Raw genomic sequence first — 26497 nt, forward strand, 5'->3', positions numbered from 1 at the left:
GTAATAAGACAAATATAATGTAATTAACATTAAACTATAAGTATTTATACTTTTTGGTAAACAATTTTCTACTCATATACTATACATACCTAATATATTCCTGAATAAATCATTTATCATTGTTAAATAAAGTCTGCTGGAGGCATACCAACGAAGAAATTAATATACATACTTATATACGAGAAATGTATGTTCATATATAAATGGAATATTGTATACTCATTCCTTTTGTCCTTATTTTTGGAAATTAGGTACCTTTATTTTTTATTTTAGGTACCTCAACTTCTTTTGTGCCATCAATTAAAGTCAATTAAGTTTCAGTCTGACGCACAAAACTGTCGTTTACGCACCAACCACATGCATATACACTTAAGCAAAGTAGCCTCCGTTCACATAGAGGGTGTATTTTCAGAGGCTCTATTTTTTGCGGCAGTACAAGTTTTTGCGAGAATTTCTATACTCGAGAATTAGGCTTAGATTTTCGTATCTCGAGACACTCGTAAATCTTGCCAGATTCTAGACATTCAATTGAGTCCCTATATTTGCAATACTTATGCACTTTGTTTCTATACTCAACTGAGCAGAGCTCACAGAGTATATTAATTTTGTTCGCATAACGGTACCCCATAACGGCATAAACTAATCGAGATAGATATAGAATTCTATATATCAAAATGATCTGGGAGAAAAAAGAAATTCTTTTAGCCATGTCTGCCCGTCCGTTTGTGCGTAAACACGATAACTTGAGTAAATTTTGAAGTATCTTAATGAAATTTGGTATGTAAGTTCCTGGGAACTCAGCTCAGATCGCTATTTAAAATTAATGAAATCGGACTATAACTACGCCCACTTTTTCGATATCGCGAATTTCGAAAAACCGGAAAGGTGCGATAATTCATCACCAAAGACAGAAAAAGCGATGAAACTTGACCTTATGGTGCAGAATAGAAAATTAGTAAAATTGTATACAATGGGCGTGGCACCGCCTACTTTTAAAAGAAGGTAATTTAAAAGTTTTGCAAGCAGTAATTTGCAGCTGAGTATGTAATGTTGGGTTACACCCGAACTTAGCCTTCCTTACTTGTTTTACTTACGGTTTTTTGTTCATTTTTTCCTTTCCAATGACACTTCACTCAACTCTTATATCTGTAATATTTTACCCAGCGTGTGCCTGTACGATATTATAACTTTAATTGGATAACGGGAGTACGTAATGTCATAAAGGAGTCGAGATTGTCAGACTACCTTGCATCAAAATTATCAGGATCGAAAAAGACTTTTATTGAGCCATGTCCGTCTGTGCGTCCATTAAATCGATACTGGCTTCCCTGTATCCAGAATAGGTTGATATTGAAAATGGGCAAAATCGAATGACAACTACGCCCACTTTTTCGATATTGAACATTTCGAAAAATGAAAAAAATCCAATAATTTATTACCAACGACCAATGAAGTGACGAATTTTGATATGTGGGTTGACTTTATGACTCAAAATTGAAATTTCTGAACATTTTGAAAAATAGGCGTGTCATTAGAATAAGAAAGTTTAAAAGTTTTCCAAGCCGTTGAAGATATCATGTTGGTGGTTGTCCTTGCACCCTATGAAAATTAAAAAAATGGGCGACCACTCCAACTTGAAACAATATCAAAATTTCGAAAAATGGAAAAAATGCGATAATTGATGGGTCGGTTAACATTATGACAAAAATAGAAATTTGGTAAAATTTTGGAATATTGGCGTGGTACCGACTACCTTTAAAAAAAGATTTAAAAGTATATCAAAAGCCATTCAAGATATCATGTTGAAATTCGACATTGTGAAAATTAACAAAATCATCATGAATTAACAAAATCATGATGACCGCGTCCACTTAAAAAAAATTTCTTTTGTTAAGCCTTATGGTAACAAAAAATTTTATATATTTGCGGTATATAAATAAATTTTACTGATATTTTATCTCAATGGCAGAATGATGTAGCAAAGAATGAAAATTTTCAAATTTTGGATAAAAGCCTCCTTTTGAGGAAACCACTCTATAATACTATTAATGCCATAAATCGAACAAAAATCGACCAATCCTCACGGAATTTGGTATAAGAACTGTTTTTAAACAAAAAACAGAATATATATTTAGTAAAATTTTGGATGGGCACGGTACTGCCCATATTTAAGAGAAGAAAACTCAAAATATTTGTCAGCCGGGAATAGAAGCTGTTAGTATTACTTTGCAATTTGGCAAAGCTATGGTTCTTGGTATTATATTTAGATCTAAGGAAAATTCGTTAACGACCATTCCAATTGCGTTTAAGTTGCTTAAAATTTGAACTATACAAAAATTGGCAATATATGAATGACACTGCATAACCTGTGTAGATATGGTAGTGAAGAGTACGAATATTCCAAAAAGAAATTGCATAGTGTCCCCTTCAATTAAGCTCTTCACAAAACTTTTAATATCAAAGTCGAACAAAATGCGACCAAACTAAACGAGACGTGGTAAGGACATTGTTTCTATGTCAGTAACTGTTTTATAGCTTCTTATCAAAGACGATCTTTACATGGGTATAAGTAGTATATATTTTAGCTAAATAAAGAGACTTATGCAGCTGAAAAGCTCTTGTGATAGCCTATTGATCTACGTTTTCATCCGGGCCGTTATACATCCAGCCCAATTCTAAACATAAATTCCGTGCGAGTTTTTTCCCTTCTCCTATTCCTCGTATTCTAATTAAAAATTCCTTGTGAGTTTTTTCACTTATCCCTTTCCTCCTATTCTGAACAATGTTCAAAAAGCGGAAACCGGTTATGGGAGAAAAGTAGGTATTATGAATGTGAGGGAGAGGGAGATTTCTCTGCCGTTCCTTAGGAGTTGTTTCACTTGTTAAATTAAAGGGAATGCATCTACTCGACTTGGCCGCCAGGATATTGCTGAATGGAAGTAGGCAGCTCTGGCGGATTTGTGTTGTCCTGCCGTCTGCTTCTTCTTAGGCTCCTCTGTTGATATTGCTGTGGCATCAATTCATTAATAATTTTATTCAATACCATATGAAATGCAATATTGTGTATTGTTCATATTTTATTTCTAAATTTTAAACAAACTCGCAGCAATAATTAAACTTTTCCATTTCTTAAACAAAATAAGAAATGCTCAACAAAATTTCAATTGGCAAAACAGCTGACTTCGATAATTCGAAATTCCTATTCCCCAATTATTCTTCTCCATAGGAAAAAAGAATTGGAGGAATTTTTCCGCGTGAATAAAAAATCCGCGGGAACAAAATTCCGCGAGAATATTAAGATTTGGTCTGATCGTTATTAATGGGCTTCCTCGATAAAGAAAACACTGCTTTCTAAAACTGATACCTACTTATACTTTAAATGTATTTTTTTCTGCAATATAGTTGGGCATCCGGTAATTAAAATAAGTATTACGTATTACTCTGGTCGATATATTTCTTTAAACATTGCATCCCCAAGTATCAGTCAAGCGCTTTAGTCGGAATTCAAAGTCTCGTTACTTATTGACTAGCCTGGGCTCATGACTACAGCCGAACTACTTTCTAAGATGCAGATCTAAGGAGTAGTTTTCTTTTACCTTTCCAGTTTGCTGAAACTAATTTATTGCAATCTAATGTTCATCAATCTAAATAAACACCCTTTATATGTATATTCACAATGGCGAGAGCAAGTTCAAATTACAACAAGTACTTTTAAAAGGAAAAAAGTGTAACACAACCAACTTCAGATAAACGGCAACGAATGAGAAATTCACTTTATAAAAACAATTTGATCCAAATTAACCCTATTTGCAGACGAGCCATACAGTGTGCAAATAAAAAATTTGCATTTTACCACAAGTCAACTTAATTCGCTGCTCGTCTCACTATAATTTCAGGTCATACCTTAAGTCAATTGATTTTAAATTAATCCCATCAACACACATACATATGTACATACATACGAACGAATAATAAATACACCGTTATTGCGCACTCACCTCAACAGATGATTTCAAGAACTGTGGCACTTCTTTCAAATTCATATCAAAACAACGAATTTTTAGCATCCGCGATGGTCTGAAGTACTGACATTTTCGTTCGTCCTGCACTACACCAGCATAACCGAATGGCATCATCATTTTGAATTTGATTGTGATTAGAGCCAATAACACTACTGCAACCGCATACAATTCCATACTGTGGGCAAAGTAAAACCCATGAATGAGTGGTACATGAAATGAAGAAGAATAAAAATGTAAAATATAGGAATTATAGATAGGTGGAACATACGAAAAAAATAAGAATTAAATAAATTAAAGAAAATAAAAAATTGCATCATACAATCGTACGATGACCATAAAATTAAACTAAAAGCAAGTTACAAATTTTGTATTACTTCTTTTATATAAATGAACTAGAAGAAACGAGAAATGTGTTTCTAAACAAAGACATACAGCCCAATTCTAAACGAAAATTCCGTGCGAGTTTTATCCCTTCTCCCATTCCTCGTATTCTAAATAAAAATTCCTTGTGAGTTTTTTCACTTCTCCCTTTCCTCGTATTCTAAACAATGTTCGAAAAAGCGGAAACGCGTTATGGGAGAAAAGTAGGTATTATAAATGTGAGGGAGAGGGAGATTTCTCTTCCATTTCATAGGAGTTTTTTCACACCGTGGTGTGATGGTAGCGTGCTCCGCCTACCACACCGAATGCCCTGGGTTCGCACCCCGGGCAAAGCAACATCAAAATTTTAGAAATAAGGTTTTTAAATTAGAAGAAAATTTTTCTAAGCGGGGTCGCCCCTCGGCAGTGTTTGGCAAGCGCTCCGGGTGTATTTCTGCCATGAAAAGCTCTCAGTGAAAACTCATCTGCCTTGCAGATGCCGTTCGGAGTCGGCATAAAACATGTAGGTCCCGTCCGGCCAATTTGTAGGGAAAATCAAGAGGAGCACGACGCAAATTGGAAGAGAAGCTCGGCCTTAGATCTCTTCGGAGGTTATCGCGCCTTACATTTATTTATTTTTTTATAAAAATAGTTAAAGGAAATTGGTTCTTTTAAGAAAGAACACTTATTTGTACAAATTTGTGCTAAAATATGTATTTACATTCTACCACAATATTCTCACTGTTAATACAACAACCACAATATTCTTTATTTTAAGTCGAAAAGTATATCATAAGCAACGGAAGAGCTCTTCGTATATTTGATGCAACCATCCAGAAATTGCGCAAGGATTTTTAAGAAGGCTTAACTAGGTTTTGGCATATGATGAAAGACTAATTCAACTCGACTTGGCCACCAGAAAATATTTTGCTGAATGAAAGCAGGCAACTCCGGTGGATTTGTGTTATCCGCCGTCTTCTTCTTCTTATGCTCCTCTGTTGATGTTGCTGTGGCACCAATTCGTTACTCATTTCAGTGAATACCACATGAAATGCAATACTATGCCTTGTTTATATTTTATTGCTTAATTTCAAAAAAACCGCGAGAATATTTAGAATTGGTGTGATAATCTTGTTGAACTTTAACATAATCAATGTACAAATTTGTATGAGGAACAAATATATAAAGGTAGAGCGCATGTTCCCTTAGTCGGGTAAAAAAAAACGCTTATCCTCAATTAGACCCATCTAGCGCCAGTGGTTAAATAACTAGCTACAGAACATGTTGTACCGAGAAGCGGAGACACCAACCTCCCCACCTCTGTTGGTCATATAGTGTATAGTGTATAACCACCGCCGCGGTGTGATGGTAGCGTGCTACGCCTACCACACCGTATGCCCTGGGTTCACACCCCGGGCAAAGCAACATCAAAATTTTAGAAATAAGGTTTTTCAATTAGAAGAAAATTTTTCTAAACGGGGTCGCCCCTCGGCAGTGTTTGGCAAGCGCTCCGAGTGTATTTCTGCCATGAAAAGCTCTCAGTGAAAACTCATCTGCCTTGCAGATGCCGTTCGGAGTCGGCATAAAACATGTAGGTCCCGTCCGGCCAATTTAATACATAGAACTAGAACATAGTAGTGTAGAGGTGAGACATACGACACATATTTCAGTTGCATTTGAGTATAATGCGCATTGAAATTTAGTAGTACTAATTTTCTGGGACCAATTTCAGAAGTGTAGATAAAGTTTAACGCTTAGCAGTCCATATAAAGGTCAAGCGTATATATATGTATATAGATGTAAAAAAAAAAACACAGCTAACTATTATATCGAAAGTGTATTTATTGCACTCCACCTTTATACTCTTGTTCCTTATAAACATTTCAACAAGATTATGTCTTCGTTTAAAGAGACATTTTTTTCCTCTGGTCCATTTATATAAAAGCAGTACTAAACAAATTTTGTATCTTCTTTTTATATTCCCTTTTTGTTGCATTGTGAAGGTAACCTGAACTATAAGTAAAGTTTCATATTTCTAGCGCAATGAGTAGTTATTTAAAAATCGATCGCAGGATTCCACAATCCTAAATAGACTTCTTAATTCATCTTGATATCTCGATCCCTGTCCCATCTAACCTCTTTTATTCCAAATATTACGACCTTATAAAACCCGAAGTTTCGTGCAAAGTTTCAGGTCTCTGGGTTTTCGGGAAGTTCCTTAAAACTTGAAAACAATATTTCCAAGTTCCACCGATTTTTTGAATTTTCACGAACCTTTGGCTACCTAGCGAAACTTTTTTCTTTCATGTGATACTGTCATCGTGCTCTGAATGATGTTCTTGGTTTCAAAAATCTAGCTTTACGGGAAATTACCCAAATAGCGGTCGTAAGCCTATATTTTGTAAATGAACTTTCTAAGTTTCTCTAGATATCTCGAGCACTGTCCCACCTAAAAAACTTTTTTTATCATAAATATTACAACTTTATAAAGCCCGAAGCTATATTCAAATTTTCCGGTCACTAAGTTTTCGGGAAGTTCGTTAAAACGGAAATTTCCAAGCTAGGAAGATTTTTGAATTTTCACGATCCCTGGATCACTTAGTGAATCATTTTCCCCCACATGTTATACTGTCATAGAATTCTTAAGTATGTTTTTAGTTTCAAGAATCTAGCTCTCCACGAAAGTTACTCAAATAGCGGTCACTAGATTCCTCATTTTGTAAATGGACTTTCTAAATATGTGTCTCCAAATATCTCGATACCTGTCCCATCTAGAAAACTCTTTTAACCTAAATATTACAACCTAATAGAGCCCAAATCTTCGTTTAAAGTATCAGATCTCTGGGTTATTGGGAAGTTCCTTGAAACAAATCCCAGGTTCGGACGATTTTTAGAAATTTTAGGATCCTTGGCGGCCGCCATGGTGTGATGGTGGCGTGCCACGCCTACCACACCGAAGATCCTGGGTTCACGCACCTGGTAAAGCAACATCAAAATCTTATAAACAATTTTTTTCATTAGAAGACAATTTTTCTAAGCGGGGTCGCCCCTCGGCAGTGTTTGGCAAGCACTCCGACTGTATTTCTGCCATGAAAAGCTCTCAGTGAAAACTCATCTGCCTCGCAGATGCCGTTCGGAGTCGGCATAAAATAAGTACGCCCTGTCCCGCCAATTTGTAGGAAAAATTAAAAGAAGCACAACGCAAATTGTAAGAGAAGCTCGACCTAAAATTTCTTCGGAGGTTATCGCGCCTTACGTTTATGCTTATTTATTAAATCGTCATCGGTTTCCTATGGGTTTTCCAAGTTTCAAGACTCTAGCTCTCCGGGAAGTTACTCAAAAGTGGATTGCAAGATTCTCCAATTTAATATAAAGGAAGTAATAAATATTGAAATCGAAAGGATTACTCGATGGCAAGTACATAGAACTCAGCGCTACAGGAGCATTGTTTCCACAATTAAGTGATGCAATAATGATTCATTTATTGTCGTTGCAATTTAAGAGATTTACTGAATCACATATAATTTCGTTGTCATTTGATATATGAGTATGTTTATATGTATGGTACGTACGTCTGTGTGTAATTTAATACGAAATTAGTCTGTGGCATTCATTAGTACACACTGAAAGATGGATATCAATGCCGGTGAAATGGTTAGTAGGATCCGGGGTACTTTTTTTAGTAAAGTTGAAGACACAGGTTCAAAAGGCATCCTCTACAAAGCACTAAGATAACTAATTATTGAATGCTACAAGAAGAAAAACAAAATAACTAAAGATTAAAACTGCACGCCAAACTGAGCAAATGGCTAATATAGCCACAGGAGTCTTTTTCAGCTTATACACGTTGCAGATGGTGGAAGAGTTCAGGTTAAGCTAGGTTGAACCGGCCGGTCCGTAAAAAGGTTATACAGACTGATTATGTTCAGAGTGCTACGACAGAACCTTTAGACCGCCATTAAGAACCACGACTTACAGCATTTTCTGCTTCGAAACGAGCAAGCTGGCGTCTTAATCTAGCCAGCGCTCACAGAACGTGCTCAATCGTTTCTTCCTGCAACTAGACGAATGAGGAGCTCCTGTTATACTGAGAGCTTCTGAGTGATCCTTATTTTCCGGTGCATTTGATATGACCTCGGCTACAATAATTGCCCATTACATATATTAAAATTAACCCAGCAAAGAATGTACATATGTAAAATGAGTTCGAGTATTTACTGCATGTGTCTGAGTGTTTATGTATGAGTTGGCATTATTGCGCCAGAGAAACTGCTGTTTCACAACGGTATCGAGAAATCATAAAAAAAATTTGTTTGAAAAATATGTATGCTTGCCCTTAGAGTCCTTTTTCAAACCGTTTCTCCAACCCTCAAACTAAACGATAATCTCATTACATAACCTTTCCCAACTGTAGCCGGACATTTTTATGTGGGATTGCCCACTTTTTTGGAATTAGGGAAAAGGGAAGCATAAGTAATTTTCAATTTTTTTAATGTGTGATGATTTGATGATTACCGATTTCATTTCGAAGACAATAGGGCAGTCTAATATCTTTGTAGGGAAAATATCTAGTTCAAAATTGGCGCGCTTCTATTGCAATCGGAGAAACTACTAGTTCGCCTCTATTTCTTTTACATGCTTTGAACTGGCGGATTTAAAATGGCCTTGTCCTTGGTGGTGGAGGGGGGATGCATTAACTTTTCTGTAGTTCCCAACTACACCTTTTCCAGGTTAAGTTCAGAAAATTACAATTAAGTTCAGAATTTCCAATTTAAATTCAGAAATTTCCAATTCAAGTTCAGAAATTTACAATTCAAGTTCAGAGTTTCCTATTCAAGTTCAAAAAATTACAATTCAGTTCAGAAATTCCATTTTAAATTCAGAAATTTGCAATTCAGAAAGTTACAGTTCAAGTTCAGAAACTCCAATTTAAGTTCAGAAAATTACAATGCAAATTCAGAAAAATACATTTCAAGTTCAGAAAATTACAATTCAAGTTCAGAAAATTACGACTCAAGTTCAGAAAATTACAATTCAAGTTGAGAAAGTTTGTCAGTAATTTTTTCTTTCATACAATGACAATTAAAGTATGTAACATGGTAAATGTTGGCGCTAATAATCTGATTCAAGGATATGAAGGCCTACTATCTGTTAAGAAATTGGACTTCTTAACTCACTTAAATCAATTTTGCTCACATGAAGGAGATAGCGAAAAAAACCGTTTCCTCTCTTCTCTCTCCTCCTCTCATAAGAGGTCAGTTACAAGGAGATCCAGCTATATTCTCTGTAAAGGTTACAAGCATTGATCTGCATTGAGTATGACAGCAGTGACGACGAAATCAACGGAGCGTCCACAATCCCACAAGTAACGTATAAGTACTATGTGCATAGATCAAGTCTTCCTCCACCTGCCTCTCGCAACTCTGTGGAGGTCTCCCCCTTCCACTGTTTCCAAACTGCGGTGTCGACTGAAGTACTTTCATGGCCGCAGCGTCGTCTTGCACTAGTTACAAAGAGTTATCCTCCGTTTGATTTCTTAGCTCGGGATGTAAACGCCTTGGGGTACAGTATATCCAAGCCACCATTGTCAACGAAGCATCAATACCTCCGCAAATAAAATAGAGGCATTACATTACGTAGTATGAATTGGAATAACTTTTGAAAATAACACCCTACTTATAATTTTCTGAATTTGAATTGTAATTTTCTGAATTTGAAATGTAATTTTCTGAACTTGAATTGTAATTTTCTGAACTTGAAATGCAATTTTCTGAACGTCAATTGTAATTTTCTGAATTTAAATTGGAATTTCTGAACTTGAATTGTAATTTTCTGAACTTTAATTGGAAACTCTGAAATTGAATTGTAAATTTCTGAACTTGAATTGTAAATTTCTGAATTTAAATTGGAAATTCTGAACTTGAATTGTAATTTTGTGAACTTGAATTGCAATATTCTGAACTTGAGTTGCAATTTTCTGAACTTCAGTTGTAAATTTCTGAACTTAAACTGGAAAAGTTTAGTGGGTTTAATGGCGCTTTTAAATTTAAAATTTGTTAAAATAGTAAAAATTAAATGTAGCGCTGAAGATGTGTTAATTTATTTCAATTTCTGCCAATACCATGTCAAAACTGCCTACGTACCAACTAAACGTAAAAACTTCTTTCCTTTAAATTAATTCCTGGAGTAAAATAAGATCAAAGCTTGGTTTTCAGCAGGTGAAATTGACCACAGATTTGGCCATATCATAAAAACGGCTTGTCACACAACGTCAAATGCGTTTGGCGTCCGTTTTGACTACAAAGGACAATTGAATTGAACAATAAGTGAAAACGACAGTTGCTCAACGGCATGGCAAATTTCATTATGACCTAATGAAAATCAAGTTGTATAATTTTGTAAGCTGTATAAAAGCAGAAATACAAAAAAGACCTGCAATGCGTTGCACTATTTTTACTGCCTTACTTGAGCTTCACACATAACTCTGTTCCTTACCTTAAGACGTTCAAATATGGTTTAACTATTCGTTAATTTTAATATACTGCTTTAAGACAGGGTTTGAAGACACCTTTCCTATTCTGCATCAGCTATGTACATAAAATAGACTGCGAGAAAAGGATTAAGTACTTCGGATTTCACGAAATTGCCCTCTGATAGACTTAGGTATGTTAAATATAAATTGACTCAAATATAAGTTGGATGTCATTGTCTAAATCAGGCATGCTTAACGAACGAAACGATATCATTTCGTTACGATAATCAACGTTAATAAACGAAACGAAGTCATTTCGTTTCGTTTATTAACGTTAAGAACGACAAATTAACGTTAATTTGACGATCTTAACGTTAATAAACGAAACGAAGTGACTTCGTTTCGTTTATTAGCGTTGATTATCGTAACGAAATGATATCGTTTCGTTCGTTAAGCATGCCTGGTCTAAATGTACAATGTTGAATCTATGGCGAAGTAAAGGAACGGCCTTAAAGTGTAGGAAAGAAGGCGTACAAATAGCCAATGCTCCTTAAAGCTAGTAGCAGCATATTTATCAAATATTTGTCGATTTTTGAACTAGATAAAATCGGCTTACTATCACTATTACTTATTTGGTCTAGTTCTGTTCCAGAAATTTTCATTGCTAGCAATTAACTTTCTACAGGGATACTTACTTATTCGGAGCGTCAGGTAGCATAATAGCTTGGTCAGCAAAAATTGCGTTAGCTTGCTTATATTTGCTGTGATTTTCCTACATATTTAAGCAGATCTCAAATTTAAAAACAACGCCAATTCTTAGGAATGAAAGCTAAGAAATGGCATACGAAAACAAAAAAGGAGTTTTGTAAACAAATTCATTTTAGCTAAATATAATTGCATAAAGAAAAATAGCGACGTATGTAATTGCAATAAAATATTGTTTATATAAGTAAAGTGTACATTTAGGAAACAAAAATGTTAGAGTTGCAACTCAAAATCAATGCTAATAGCTTATGTACATACATTAGACAGGGGCCCGTAACGTGTTGCACGATCTGTATTCGAAATCAACTTTTTAATCACCTTAACTTTAAGCTTAGCTGGCGGCCACCGTGGTGTGATGGTAGCGTGCTCCGCCTACCACACCGGATGCCCTGGGTTCAAACCCCGGGCAAAGCAACATCAAAAATTTTAGAAATAAGGTTTTTCAATTAGAAGAAAATTTTTCTAAGCGGGGTCGCCCCTCGGCAGTGTTTGGCAATCGCTCCGGGTGTATTTCTGCCATGAAAAGCTCTCAGTGAAAACTCATCTGCCTTGCAGATGCCGCTCGGAGTCGGCATAAAATCATGTAGGTCCCGTCCGGCCAATTTGTAGGGAAAATCAAGAGGAGCACGACGCAAATTGGAAGCAAAGCTCGGCCTTAGATCACTTCGGAGGTTATCGCGCCTTACATTTATTTTTTATTTTGCTAATGTATCTGATTTATGACATATGGTCACTAGTGACGATGTGTTCTCATTAGATACTTAAATTATTATTATTATCATTTTTATACCCAGCGTGTATTGTACACAAGGGTATTATAACTTTGATTGGATAATAGCAGTACTTAACGGCTTAAAGGAATCGAGGTAAATTACATAGACTTTCTTATATCAAAACTATCGCAGCGCAAAAAATTAGCTATGTCCGTCCGTCCGTTAACAGGATAAATTTATAATTTATTTAATAGAAAAATTTAAACAATGTGACATCAGGACGTTTCGATTATACCTTGTAAATCTCTTTATCTTTCTTTCTAGGCTGGCTTATCTGGATCCAGAATAGATTGGTATTGAAAATTGGCGAAATCGAAAAATAACCACTTATTAAAAAAAAAACTGGTTAGAGATCAGACCCACTTAAAAAAAAATCGATATCGAAAAATGGAAAATGCGAGAACGCATTACCAGATATCGATAAAGTGATAAAATTTGTTCAGTGGGTTGACTTTGTGACGAGCATCTGAAATAAGTAGTTGAGAGCTATATAGAACGAGTGCAACTGTGTTTTTTCTTTGTCAAATAATGCTTTCTTTGTAATATATAAAACGTCTTCCAATTACTCCTCCACCATTCATTTTACGAAGTGCAGTATTCGTTTTTACGAGTTATTTTATTTTTACCATACATTTTCAATTGGGTTAAGCGTCGGGGAGAATAGTCCCAGACCTGAACAAGTTGGTTGCTGAGCTACTATAACGGACATCCAACAACTGAGCACACAACATTTTGCAGCATACAATAACTAAATCCGTCAAAACGTTGCCTGAAGTTAATTTTAATAAAAATATTTTGCACCTTTTCTAGGCTAATTTTAACACACACACCTCCCTTTTCGATTTAAAAAAGGAATTAGCGGCAAAGAAAAATTATAAAATGCATATTTTCCGCAATAAAACATTCATAGAAGCTGCCGCCCAGTTTCAGTATTCAACATGTATTTGTCAAAACTATAGTTAATATTCAAATATACATTAGGGCAGATCAGCATTTGGACACAAATGGTCTAGCATCATTGCATTTGTAAACTGCAACAATAAAATATAAGCCTATGCATTTGCTACGTCATTGCAAATACGCAACATTAACAACTGAAGTATATTTTTTCAACATAGAATAGCAAATAAGCAACTGTCAATCCAAAACGAAATGTGCAAAAAAAAAAATTTTAATTAAAAAAGTTGTTAACGATCCGTAGCTTATATTTGCTATTGCAACGTTTCCAATATCAAATACACAAAACTCTGAATTGCCTTATGGGGTTAAGTAAAGAAAATGTAGAAACTGAAGAAAATTTTACGCATATATGTATATTTTGTTGTTGCGTTTTGGAAACTTTTGACACTAAAATGAAAAACTTTCTACGTTTTCTTTGGATTTTAGCTAGGTAGAATACCCCTATTGTGTTTTTTTGTTTTTTTTTAAGTTTCATAAAAGAAATACATTTGAGCTTTTTCGAAATATATTTTCTGAAAAACATTTTCCATCTTCTGAAGTATATTTGACGTTTTCTGGAATACATTTGATAGAGCGGAAATACAGTTGACTTTCTCTGAATTATATTTGACCTTTTCTTGAGGTTTTGTTGACAAATAATTGGAATAACTGATATGCGATGTTCAATTGAGATTGTTTGAAATACAATTGATGTTTACTTATGGCGTTTTCATTTCTGAGCATAATGCCACGATGTTGATTCCTCTCCTCTCTGTCGTGAGTTTGTATGTTCTTTGCACATTTTGCTCAGAGCTAGGTGATCTAGTTCAAAAGTTAGAATTTTGGGTGAGTGTAAAAGTAAACAGTCCGCTTTCAGCACCGAGATAGACTTTGTACTTAGCCAGAATACGTCCCATAGTCTAGCTAGTCTCTCTATAGAATATACGAGATATTCACCATAAATATGCAAACATATGTTTCCCAAGATGGAAGTTTTCTAGGCCGTTGAAACAGTAGTCTATCATAGGGAATAACTACACAGGATAGATTTTCCGAGAATTTTTTTTTGTAATTTCTTAAATGAAACATTTTATTATTTCCACCAAGAACATTCCTATATCAGGAAATTCCGCTTTTATATCCATGGCACATCCAAAACAGAACGTTTTAGCATGTTTGAACATAAAGGAATGCATTATTTGGCATACATCGAATGGGCCTCAGAAAATAAGTAAAAAATATGTATGGAAATACATATGTACACCATTACGTGTATGCGTGATTAGTAAATAAATAAATTACAATACAAAGTTGGCCTTGCCGTGCATAGGTGTGACATTCAAACGCCGGATTCTGTCTACATTTCCACCCCGTGAAAGAGGTTATCTCGCTGGCAGTTTGGGGCGGCATAGGTGGCACAATCAAAATGCAATGAAGCATAACAACAATTGCAGTTTACTGATAGTTGTTATTTCATTCATAGAATTACGCGACTTCTGAAACTGAATACACTTACAGGAATAAAAAAAACAGCTGCCTAAACAATGATGAGCAGCTCTCTGCCTCGTATTAAGTCAATTCAACTGTAAATAAACAATTACAAAAATAAATCATTGACTCTATTACGAGTGCAAGTAACAACAAATGAACAATTAAAAGGCTTATTGAAATCAAATTATCGAACTCATTACAAATGTCAACGCTACAATTCGTCAAGTGGCACAGCGCATTCAACTTGTCAAGTATTTACAATACACAAAATAAACAAATATACAAAAATAAAAAAAAATACAACAATTGCGGCATACTAGTTCACGGCTATAAGAACTTTATACTAAAGTTCTATCGGATTCACCGAGCTCGTGGGGGTGGGCCTGTGCGAACAGGTGTAAGCAAAGAATTTGACATAACCTCAACCCTAATCTAAACAAGTAATGGCGCTTTCTTTCCCTGAAAATAATGTTACCCTTATAAGATCTAACTTTTGAACTATGGCACCTGACCATTTATAGGTCTTCATACCAATTTTTTCATTCCGTAAAAATATGAAATATATGAAAGGAATAAATAAACGAGAGAGCTGAGAAAAATCAACAGGGAGACATCATTTTCAGAAAAGGAAACACCATAAATCTGCCAAAACCGAACATTATTAAAAACAATTTTGTTACCAATTCGTTAGAATTTGTGGATTTATGTTCGACTTATGACATTCAAAGTGTTGTGGAGATAAATAAGTAAAAAGGAGCAAGGAAAAACACATTTAATTTTTTGTTTTTTAATTTTCGTACTTTGTCATATCATTATACGTAATGAAGCTCCGGAACATAAATATATCGGAAATTTTGTTAAGATTACAAACAACTTTATTTAAGAAAATGGAACTGGTCGTCAGCCAGGTTTGCATATATGTATTTCAGTCAAACATATTTGTTAACCAATATTCCACACTTCTGGAATAGTAAGGAATGATCACGATAAAGCGATAAGTTGTGGGGAGCAACCTTATCCCTACAAAAACAACAACAACATCACGATAAAGCCTGTACATTTAATTTAGATGACACGAAACCAAACGCTATACCAGCTTGCCGCAGTCCCCCTATATAAAAAGAAGGTGTAGTGATCAACTGGATTTCGTGATGTAGGCAGTTAACCCTTGAATATAGAAGCGGCATACCAAATTTCATGAAAGTTTACTTAAAAGTTCTGGAGATATCGCAATCGATGTAAAACTCTTTTAAAAGATTTGAATTTGTTAATAGTTTTCCTCTAAAAATTTGGCTCTGTAGCTTTATAAATTACAGAGATACACGTAATTTGAGTATCAACTCCGTATTTTTGTATTTTAATAGAGACCAGTGGGCGTGGTTATATACCGATTCCTTTGAATATTACATACCAAATACTATATCACTACCTTTAACTGTTCTAAATACATCACTAGCGAAAGTTTTTGAAATAAGTAAGTACTAATATGTGGTTAGTAGGCCCTATCACGCCTTATTTTAATTTACATACATGCATTTTGTGTTACCTCCACATAATGAACCTACGTGCCCACTTTGAAGGTAATAAAATATGGAACGATTTTACTTATGGATAATCTTCGATATACATATATATGTATAAAAAGTGGACTTGGTTACACAACCGATGACACCCATTTTCTCTCTCGATTGTCAATCTGTAGCATTTGTCGATTTTTTTTTTTCGTTTAGTGCTTTTTCGCTATGCACTCCAAATTCAAGTTCAGTAAAATGTGGACAACCCATACAATTTTCAAATGACTTTTCACAGAGTTGTCCACTTTTACAACCCATTTGATATGTTTATTCTTTTATATGTAGCTTCAAATATAATTTTGCTTTTTATCGCCAGTCTTTTAATTAAAATTACGCATTTGATGACCTCAAAATTAATTAAAGCTTAAAATTTACTTCGTTCTTTTGGTTGTTATTTGATTCGAGTATTTGATCGAAATGCATTCACTTTTTTATTTATCTTATCAATTGATTCGAACGCGCTTTTTATCACTGACACAATTCTTAAAAAAAAGTATTCACAAATAGTATTGTTTACCTTTTATTCAACTTAATTACAACAATAATTATAAATTAAAGAAAGACAATTCGAGCAACAAAGCTATAAATAAATACTATCGAGACATCTTCTCAGTCGAGAACTTCTCTATGAAGTAGCAAGTAAAACGTTCAATGACAATTTTCAATATTTACAAAACTGCTGAATAAACAAAACGAGAAAGGAGTTCATGCATTTTAATAACGCGTTACTTAGTAAAAATGTACAAATCAAAAATAAAAATAGAAAAATATGTGTACAATAGTAATTATAACTGTAAATTAAGGAAAATGCCAAGGGTTACATTTCGTGTGAGAGGGAGGGTAGTAATGTGTATTAAATACCGTTTTCCGATGAGTTTGCAAAAAACTACATACATATGTGTTTTTTGTTTTTTTTCCGGTTCGTGTTTTGTTTTTTGTTTTTATCATATATTTTAATTTCATATTTCGCTCATCACAGTTATTGCAAATGCATGTCGACAAATTATGTATGTATGTAGGTATGTTAACTGCTTTGTCAGCTCATTTTCTTCAAATATGTGCAAACGTTTTATATTTGTTACAGTTACTAAGGTAATTCACAAATAATTGCATATGAGGTGACAAAGTTATGCATTTGCATGAAGATGCACCATATCATGAGTGACCTTAAGGCCGCGGCACAACGACATTGTTCATACAGATGCGTTTAACACAAGTTTATGCATTCCAATAACATTCCCACAATCAACCAAGATGCCAAGATGTTGTGTTTGTAAATATGAAGGAACTTCAGACTTGACAATTTAAGTTTATTACGCCTTGCCCATTCACATACAAAATTTCGCGAAGCACTGTTATAAACATTCTCCTATACAACAAAAATACTTGCTAACATATTGAACGAATTTACTGCAATTCCCCTTATTTGCAATCTTCTGCCAACGTTCGTATCGCTAAACTGTTGAATAAATAACTCCAATATTGAATAATGGAAAAAATGGCCTTTATTAAGGTACTTCACAATAAAACTTATACTTTGCAACGAATAGCTTGCTTAATAACCAAACTGATTGATAGCTCAAATGAAACTGACTTTCAAAATAATACTTCTATTGCTCGCTAGATAGCGTCTTAATCGAAACTGCCCACAGCGCCTCTACGGCTGATGTTTTTATACCCTGTGATTTCCTCGTGGCATCTTCTAGGCGCTTCCAGAATTTTACTTAGTTAGTTATAAATTTCTCAGTTACAACTACAGGTGTATAATTTCTCATTTGAGTAATACTTGCACAAATTATTGCCCTCTCTTGTGACAACTCAGATAAGATATATGCATGTGTATGTGCATTGCTTCTCCGCTGCTCGTATACGTACATATGTGTAGACGCAATTATTGATTCGTTTATGTACACATAATGATTGAATTATTGATGTGAATTCACGTCACTGCTTACCATCGGCCTAGAGATGGCAGCACCCCTTAGTTTTGCTGCCCTCCACCTAAGTCTGATCGTCCCGATCAGACAAATCTCTCGATCTAAACACTGCTAGCATCTCCAAATGTACCACTCTTCTATTTCGTGATTTCCCAATTGCTTGTATGCGGTAGATGACATCACTGATCGTCTTCACAACTCTGTACGGGCCTTCCTAACTGCACCGATATTTGGATATAACACCTTTCCGACGGTGAGGGTTGTATAGCAGTACCAAATCTCCCTCCCGGAAACCTTCCGAATTATTTTCCTTATCGTACCTGTGTTTCATCTTACTACTCATTATCCTGGATCGTTCCCTCGCACTCTGTTGCTTGGCAAATGAACTACTGCGTAGAGCTTGCGCTTGACGGATTGGCTTTGCATCATCAGTATCGTCTTGACGTTTCACAACAGTAGTGCGCGCTGGCTTGAAACCACCCTTGCATTTTTTCTGGAAAACTCTTTCAGTCGTTTTAGTGCGTCCATTAGGGTTTGTCAATGCTGGTCTTTTTCTCGCAGATACTTTTAATTTCGCTTTATTTGGCCCATTCGATCCATCAACCTTTTCTTTTGACTTTCGTGGCCCTTGTCGAGTCTTTTCCACCATTACTCGATTACTACTGAACCCTTTCTCCAACTTGAAGTTAAATGGTATATCCTGGTTCTTATACTGCATAATCCTTCTCTGCATATCGATCCTGATGTCATAGTCAACTAAGAAATCCACTCCCAATATGACTTCATCAACGATCTCTGCCACATCGAATTTGTGTAGAGCCATGACCTCCCCAATTAAGACTTGACATACCACTCTCCCTCTCCCTGGACTTGGTTATACTCGCCAGTAATCGTACGCAATATTGCTCCAGGTAATGGCTTTACTTTCCTGTTGAAGGAATGAGATGCGCCCGTATCTACAGTCAGTACACGCTCCTTGCCATCCACTTTCCTTTGACGGTAAAACTGCTCGATTTCCTTCCAGTTTGCGAGATAGGTATCACACGACATTCAATAGCTGGGGCAAGTTCCCGATCTTTACATTTGACTAGCTCTTGTTTATCTCCTCCAGCTTTGCGTTTACGACCAGCCAAGTTGGAACTACCATGACCGGTGCTGCAATGACGTACAATGTGACTTGGGTTACCGCACTTGAAACACTTCATAACTCCGGCATTGTTTTGTTGTAATCCCTTCAGTGCTTCCAAAATTGTGTCTACCCAATCTGGTCTTTCCACTTCCACGCGATGAGCTTTGTATGCGGGCTTACTCAAAAGTGACGTTGTTTCCTGAGTCAGTGCATGGGATACCGTTTCAGCAAATGTTGGCTTTGGGTTTACGTATGTGGCTCGCATCGTTTCGACGTCCCGTATGCCGCTAATAAAGCTCTGAATCTTTACCCTTTCAGTGTATTCCACGGGTGCGTCCGCATTTGCAAGATGAGCCAATCTTTCAACATCCGAAGCAAACTCCTGTAATGTCTCATTTGCTTTTTGGTAACGGTTTTGCAACTCAATTTGGTATATCTGTTTTCTATGCTCGCTTCCATAACGTCTCTCGACAGCGGCCATCAATGCTTCATAATTGTTCCGTTCTCCCTCGGGAATCGTCTGTAGGATTTCGGCTGCTGGCCCCTTCAATGCTACGAATAGAGCAGCAACTTTATCTTCAGCATTCCAGTTGTTTACTGCTGACGTCTTCTCAAATTGAAGCTTGAATACCTCGAAAGGAACAGAGCCGTCAAAAGATGGAGTTTTTACCTTCGGATTGCTCGCTGGAACAGCTGGGCGATTTAGTTGTAACTGTTGCATAAGACCTTTCAACGCTTCTATCTCGGCATCAATTTTATCCTCGAGTTGTAAAATTTTTGCATCCTGCTCTTCCAGTTTCGCAAAGAGCTGCGATGATACCTGTTCCGAAATTTTTGTCGACATTCCAGATATACGTGCCTCTTGCGTTTTCAGTTGAGATGACTTATATGTCTTCTGTTCTTCCAATTGAGATGACATTTGCGACGCCATTTCTGAAATGCGTGCCTCCTGTGACTCCAGCTGAGATGCCATTGTCGATGTTTGTACAGATATTGTGCTCGTCACTGTCTGCGGTGTTTCGTTTTTTTCTTCCATTTTTGTTGTCGTTTTGTCGCTATCATAATGAAATACATATACGCCAATTACACGGCTCAAGTATCCTTGTGCCAATTACCAATTTGCACAAGTATTTGCCCGGTGTGTGCACTGGTTGCGCTATTTGCGCAGAGAACTGCGCTAAAATCAAAACGATTTTGATATTTACGCATGTCTGCAAATATTGCACGTGCTTCTTTCTTCGTGTGTGGTGAATCTTACACAGTTTACCTGTGGTTCCTGATAATATAACATCAGAAATTATTGCTTAAAAATGTTAATATCGAAGGCGTAAGGACCATCTCTAGCTTGTAACACGATTTCACATAAATTCAATAATAAATAATAATTTTTTATACAATTAGAACACGTTTCATTTATTGCGCTAGTTGAAAAATGAATATTGCGCAGTGCTGCAATGAGTTGAGCTGGTCTTGCAATTAAAATATATATTTTATAAATACAATGGAAAATAAACGCTTCTGTGCGCGTGAATTACCAGCACTGTGGAAAATAGTGATTTTTTATACAATTAGTGCCTTTTTTATACAATTAAAATACATGTTTCATTTGTTGCGTCCTTTATTAAAGAAAGCGTTGTGGCCTTTATTAAAGAACTTCACAATAACACTTATACTTTGCAACTAGCTGGCTTAATAACCAAACTGATTGATAGCTCAAATGAAACTGACTTTCAAAATAATACTGCTATTGCTCGCTAGATAGCGTCTAAATCGAAACTGCCATAGCGCCTCTACCCCTGATGTTTTTATACTCTGTGATTTCCTCGTGGCATCTTCTAGGCGCTTCCAGAATTTTACTTAGTTAGTTATAAATTTCTCAGCTACAACTACAGGTGTATAATTTCTCATTTGAGTAATACTTGCACAAATTATTGCCCTCTCTTGTGACAACTCAGATAAGATATATGCATGTGGCTGTGCATTGCTTCTCCGCTGCTCGTATACGTACATATGTGTAGACCAGGGCTATTCAAAACTCAAGGTGCACCTGTATTAGTAAGAGCGCAATCGTCGCGATGATCGTGCGTGTGAATTGATTTTTCATTTAGTCTCTTACTAGCAACCAACGAGCTAACAACGAAGATATGTATCGCGCATAAAGCCGGAGTCATTGGTGCCGTATGTCGTATCGCTGTATCCGTATCCCTAACGTAATCAGCTGTTTATCGTTACGACGGTAAACCAAAACCCAGTTGGTTGGCTACGATACGGTTACGACCTTAGCGGCACCAATAATCGATTGCATTGATTCTCATAAGGTTGTCAGCTGTTAAAAGGTTACCGATACGGTTACCGATAAAGCACCAATGTCTCCAGCTTAATTTTCCATGCATATTTTGATACGGATCAGCCAATACCCATCAGTGATGTTGCTACGCCAAGTGCCAAGCGACGCCTAACTCAATTAACGACGACAGAGCGAGTCATATTCGTGTGAATTGAGAGGGCATAATTGTGCTATGAAATGAATAGCCCTGGTGTAGACGCAATTATTGATTCGTTTATGTAGACACATAATGATTGAATTATTGATGTGAATTCACGTCACTGCTTAGCATCGGCCTAGAGATGGCACCACCCCTTAGTTGTGCTAACAACTTGTAAAATTCGTTACAATTGGTGTCAGAAGAGGAATTGTTGAATCAATTCCAGAGGACAACAAAGACATGGCAAAGTTCAGTGAATTGAAGATCCAACAACTAAAGAAGGAGTTGGAGAGCCGTGGATTGAATACAAGCGGCGTTAAACTCGAACTTCAGGCACGGCTACGAGAGGCAATGGAAGCAGAAGGAATTGATGTGGACGAGTATGTCTTTTATCCTGATGGGGACGAGACAACAACAAAAATTGAAGAGAAAAATTAAACACCGCAGACAATGGCGAACACAGACCTGAACATGATATTGGCTGCAATATCGGCACAAATGTCCGAAATGTCATCACAAATATCTACCAACATGTCATCACAATTGGAATCGCAGGAGACACACATAACATCGAAGATTGAAGCACAACAAACGCGTATGTCAGAAATGTCGACACAAATAACATCCAAGATGGAAGCACAGGAGGCACATATTGCAGAAATGTCGTCAGAAATAACATCGAAGATTGAAGCACAAGAAACGCGTATGTCAGAAATGTCGACACAGATTACATCCAATATGGCATCCCAACTGGAATCGCAGGAGACACGCATAACATCCAAGATGGAAGAACAAGAGGAGCGCTTATCATTGCAGGTGGCACAAATGTCTTCACAGTTAGAAGCACAGGAAGCAAGGGTAACATCAAAGCTGGAAGCGCAGGATGCAAAAAGCGCTCAATTTCAGGCAGAAGTCGATGATTTGAAGGGTCGTATGGAGCAGTTACAATTAAATCGCCCAGCTGTTTCAGCGAATAATCCAAAGGTAAAGACGCCATCCTTTGACGGTTCTGTTCCTTTTCAGGTCTTTAAACTACAGTTTCAGAAGACCGCAACAGTGAACAACTGGAATGCGGAAGATAAAGTTGCTGCACTATTCGTAGCATTGAAAGGACCAGCTGCCGAAATCTTACAGACTATTCCAGAGTACGAACGGAACAGCTATGAAGCATTGATGGCCGCTGTCGAGAGACGTTATGGAAGCGAGCATAGAAAACAGATATTCCAAATTGAGTTGCAAAACCGTCACCAAAGAGCGAATGAGACTTTGCAGGAGTTTGACTCGGATGTTGAAAGGTTGGCACATTTGGCAAATGCGGACGCACCCGTGGAGTACACCGAGAGGGTAAAAATCCAGAGTTTTATAAATGGCATACGGGACGTAGAAACGAAGCAAGTGACATATGCAAACCCAAAACCTACATTCGCAGAGACGGTATCCCATGCACTGACTCAAGAAACAGCGTCGCTTTTGAGTAAGCCCGCATACAAAGCTCATCGCGTGGAAGTGGAAAGGCCAAACTGGGTAGACACAATTTTAGAAGCATTGAAGGGTACGCAGCAGAAGAATAATGATGCAGTCAAATGCTTTAAGTGTGGAAAGCCAGGGCACATTGCGCGTTATTGCAACACCAACCCTAACAGTTCCAACAATGTGGGTGGTCGTAAACGCAGAGCTGAAGGAGATGAGCAGATCTCCAAGACCAATCAATCGTCAAACTAAAGCGAGTCAGCCGAAAGGGGGCGACAGCTGGCTCCCTCAATTGAATGCCCCATAATCTCTATCTCACAAATTGGAAGAAGGTCAAGCGATCTTACTGTTGGAGGACATGTGGATGGAAAGGAACATTTAGTCAACAAGAAGATAAGACCATTGCATGGAACAAGATTGCGTACAGCCACTGGAGAAGACAGCACAGTTCTAGGAGAAGTATCATGTGAAGTCGCAATTGGGAACGTCACGGTCGTACACAATTTTATAGTGGCAGAGATTGTTGGTGAAATCATAATTGGATTGGACTTCTTAATCGACCAGGGCATCAAGATCGACATGCAAAGCAAGACGATGCGATATAAGAACATGGATGTACCACTTAATTTCGGCTACGAGAGAGGCTACAGCAGTAAACGAGTGCTGGTGGAAGAGAGTCAGCAAATACCACCAAAATCCGAAGCAGTCATCTGGGCAAAGGTTGATGGAGATTGTGGGACAAACAAATTGTGGGTTGTCGAAGCAGCAAACAAATCAGCACCGAACATACTTGTAGGAAAAACCCTGGCCATGACAAAACAAGATGGACATATTCCGGTAAGAGTACTCAATGAGTTCAAGTCAACACTCAAACTGACCAAAGGAGCTATTTTGGGAAGATGCCAAGAGGCTGAAGTAATTATTAACTGTGAACAGCTCCAGGAACACGTTTCATCTAGTAATACTGATCTTTCAAATGACATCACGGCATGGACGGAGGGGCTAGAGGAAGATTATCAGAGTAAGGCAAAGCAACTGCTCCTAAAGTACGCAAACATATTTGACCAGGATGGTTCCAAACCAGGCCGCACCAATGTTGTGAAACATCAAATTGACACTGGAGACGCGAGGCCGATACGTCAAGCTCCACGTAGTGTTCCACTGGCGAAGCGGGAAGTTGTGAGTCAAATTATACAAGAAATGAGCGACAGCGGCGTCATCGAACCATCAGCTAGTCCCTGGAGCTCACCGGTAGTACTTGTAAAGAAGAAGGATGGAAAAATGAGGTTTTGCGTGGACTACCAGAAGTTGAATGACGTTACGAAAAAGGATAGCTACCCATTGCCAAGAATTGACGACACTCTGGACTAGCTCTCTGGTACGAAATGGTTTTCCACACTGGACTTGAAAAGCGGCTACTGGCAAGTGGAGGTGAAGGAGGAAGACAAAGAGAAAACAGCCTTCAGCGTCGGAGATGGTGTTTGGCAATTTACAGTAATGCCCTTTGGACTATGTAATGCACCAGCTACTTTCGAGAGACTCATGGATCAGGTATTGAAAGGACTGCATTGGAAAACATGCTTGGTGTACCTGGACTGGGCAAGAACTTTGATGAACATCTTAAAAACTTAGAGGAAGTTTTCCAGAGAATAGCTGGCACTGGTCTGAAGTTAAGTCCCAAAAAGTGTGCGCTGTTTAAAAAGGAAGTAAATTATTTGGGTCACAAGGTAACGACAGAAGGTATCCGTACAACGAATGAAAAGATAGAGGCAGTAAAGGATTGGCCGAGACCACAGAATCTGCATGAATTGAGAAGTTTTTCTTGGGCTGTGCACATATTACCACCGATTTGTACCAAATTTTGCCAGTGTAGCCTATAGTCTCCACGAGATAACGAGAAAAAATAAAGCTTTTGAATGGAAGAAGGAGCAAGAAGTAGCTTTCCAAACATTGAAAGAGCGTTTGTGCACTGCCCCAATGTTGGCATATCCGATTCCAGGAGCAACGTTTATTCTAGATACAGATACGAGCGGATATGCTATAGGAGGCGCTTTATCAAAACTGGTCAACGGACAGGAGAAGGTAGTTGAATATTACAGCCGTTCAATTTGAAAACCAGAGAGGAACTATTGCGTTACACGGAGAGAGCTGTTGGCATTGGTAGAGTGCATTAAACACTTCCACAAATACCTCTACGGCCAGCGATTCCGCGTCAGGACAGATCACGCAGCGTTGAAATGGCTTCTGCAGTTCCGTAATTCGGAAGGACAATTGGCACGGTGGATCGAGCGACTACAAAGCTATGATTTTTCCATGGAGCATCGAAAAGGTAGTACCCATGGAAATGCTGATGCAATGTCACGAAGACCATGTAGTTTGAAATGCTAGCACTGTTCAAAGGCCGAGGCTAAAGAAGACATTATAGATGTCCGGCTAATGACTATAACATGTACAGATGAATGGGACAAGGAACAGCTAAGAAAGTGTCAGCTAGAAGATACAAATCTGTCACGTGTTATGCAAGGGCTCAAATGAAACGAAAGACCAAACAGAGAAGAGATGTCACCAGAGAGTCCCATTTCGAAGTCATATTGGGCACAGTGGAACAGTTTAGAATTGATATCCGGTTGCCTTCATCGAATATGGGAGAGTGAGGATGGTAAATGCAAGAAGAAACTGATAGTTGTTCCCAGAAAGAGGATTCCTGACGTGCTCAGCGAGCTGCATAATATTCCAAGTGGAGGTCATCTTGGAATCACGAAGACGCTCGAGAAAATTAAGCAGAGATTCTATTGGGTTGGTTGCCGTCAGTCGGTCACCGAGTGGATTGCCAACTGCGAGGTATGCAACAGAGCGAAAGGGCCCAAAACACGAAGTCATGGCCAGATGAAGCAGTATATTTCAGGTGCACCATTTGGAAGGATCGCCATGAATGTCGCAGGTCCATTTCCTACTAGCAACCGCGGAAACAAATACGGACTGGTGGTTATGGATTATTTCAGTAAATGGCCAGAGGTATACCCAATCTCAAACTAAGAAGCAGAAACAGTAGCAGAAGTGGTTACAAACGAATTGGTTG

The 26497-nt window shown here is 37.3% G+C and overlaps 1 protein-coding gene across 7 annotated transcripts in view; it reads right to left on the minus strand.

Moving 5' to 3' along the window:
• The window catches only part of Lapsyn (Leucine-rich repeat activity-regulated protein at synapses), a 142168-nt gene that overhangs the window by 62581 nt on the left and 53090 nt on the right, over positions 1 to 26497 (minus strand). For 6 of the 7 annotated variants that reach the window (XM_067773970.1, XM_067773967.1, XM_067773964.1 and 3 more), the window contains one exon: positions 3999 to 4197. In XM_067773970.1, the coding sequence (XP_067630071.1) occupies positions 3999 to 4196 (198 nt within the window). In that variant the 5' untranslated portion in view covers position 4197. Of the gene's footprint in view, positions 1 to 3998; positions 4198 to 16913; positions 17015 to 26497 lie in introns of those variants that run through there. The other variant, XM_067773966.1, reaches the window with a different exon arrangement.

The sequence above is a fragment of the Eurosta solidaginis genome, chromosome 3 (genome assembly GCF_040869045.1).
Source record: "Eurosta solidaginis isolate ZX-2024a chromosome 3, ASM4086904v1, whole genome shotgun sequence".
Taxonomy (NCBI): domain Eukaryota; kingdom Metazoa; phylum Arthropoda; class Insecta; order Diptera; family Tephritidae; genus Eurosta; species Eurosta solidaginis.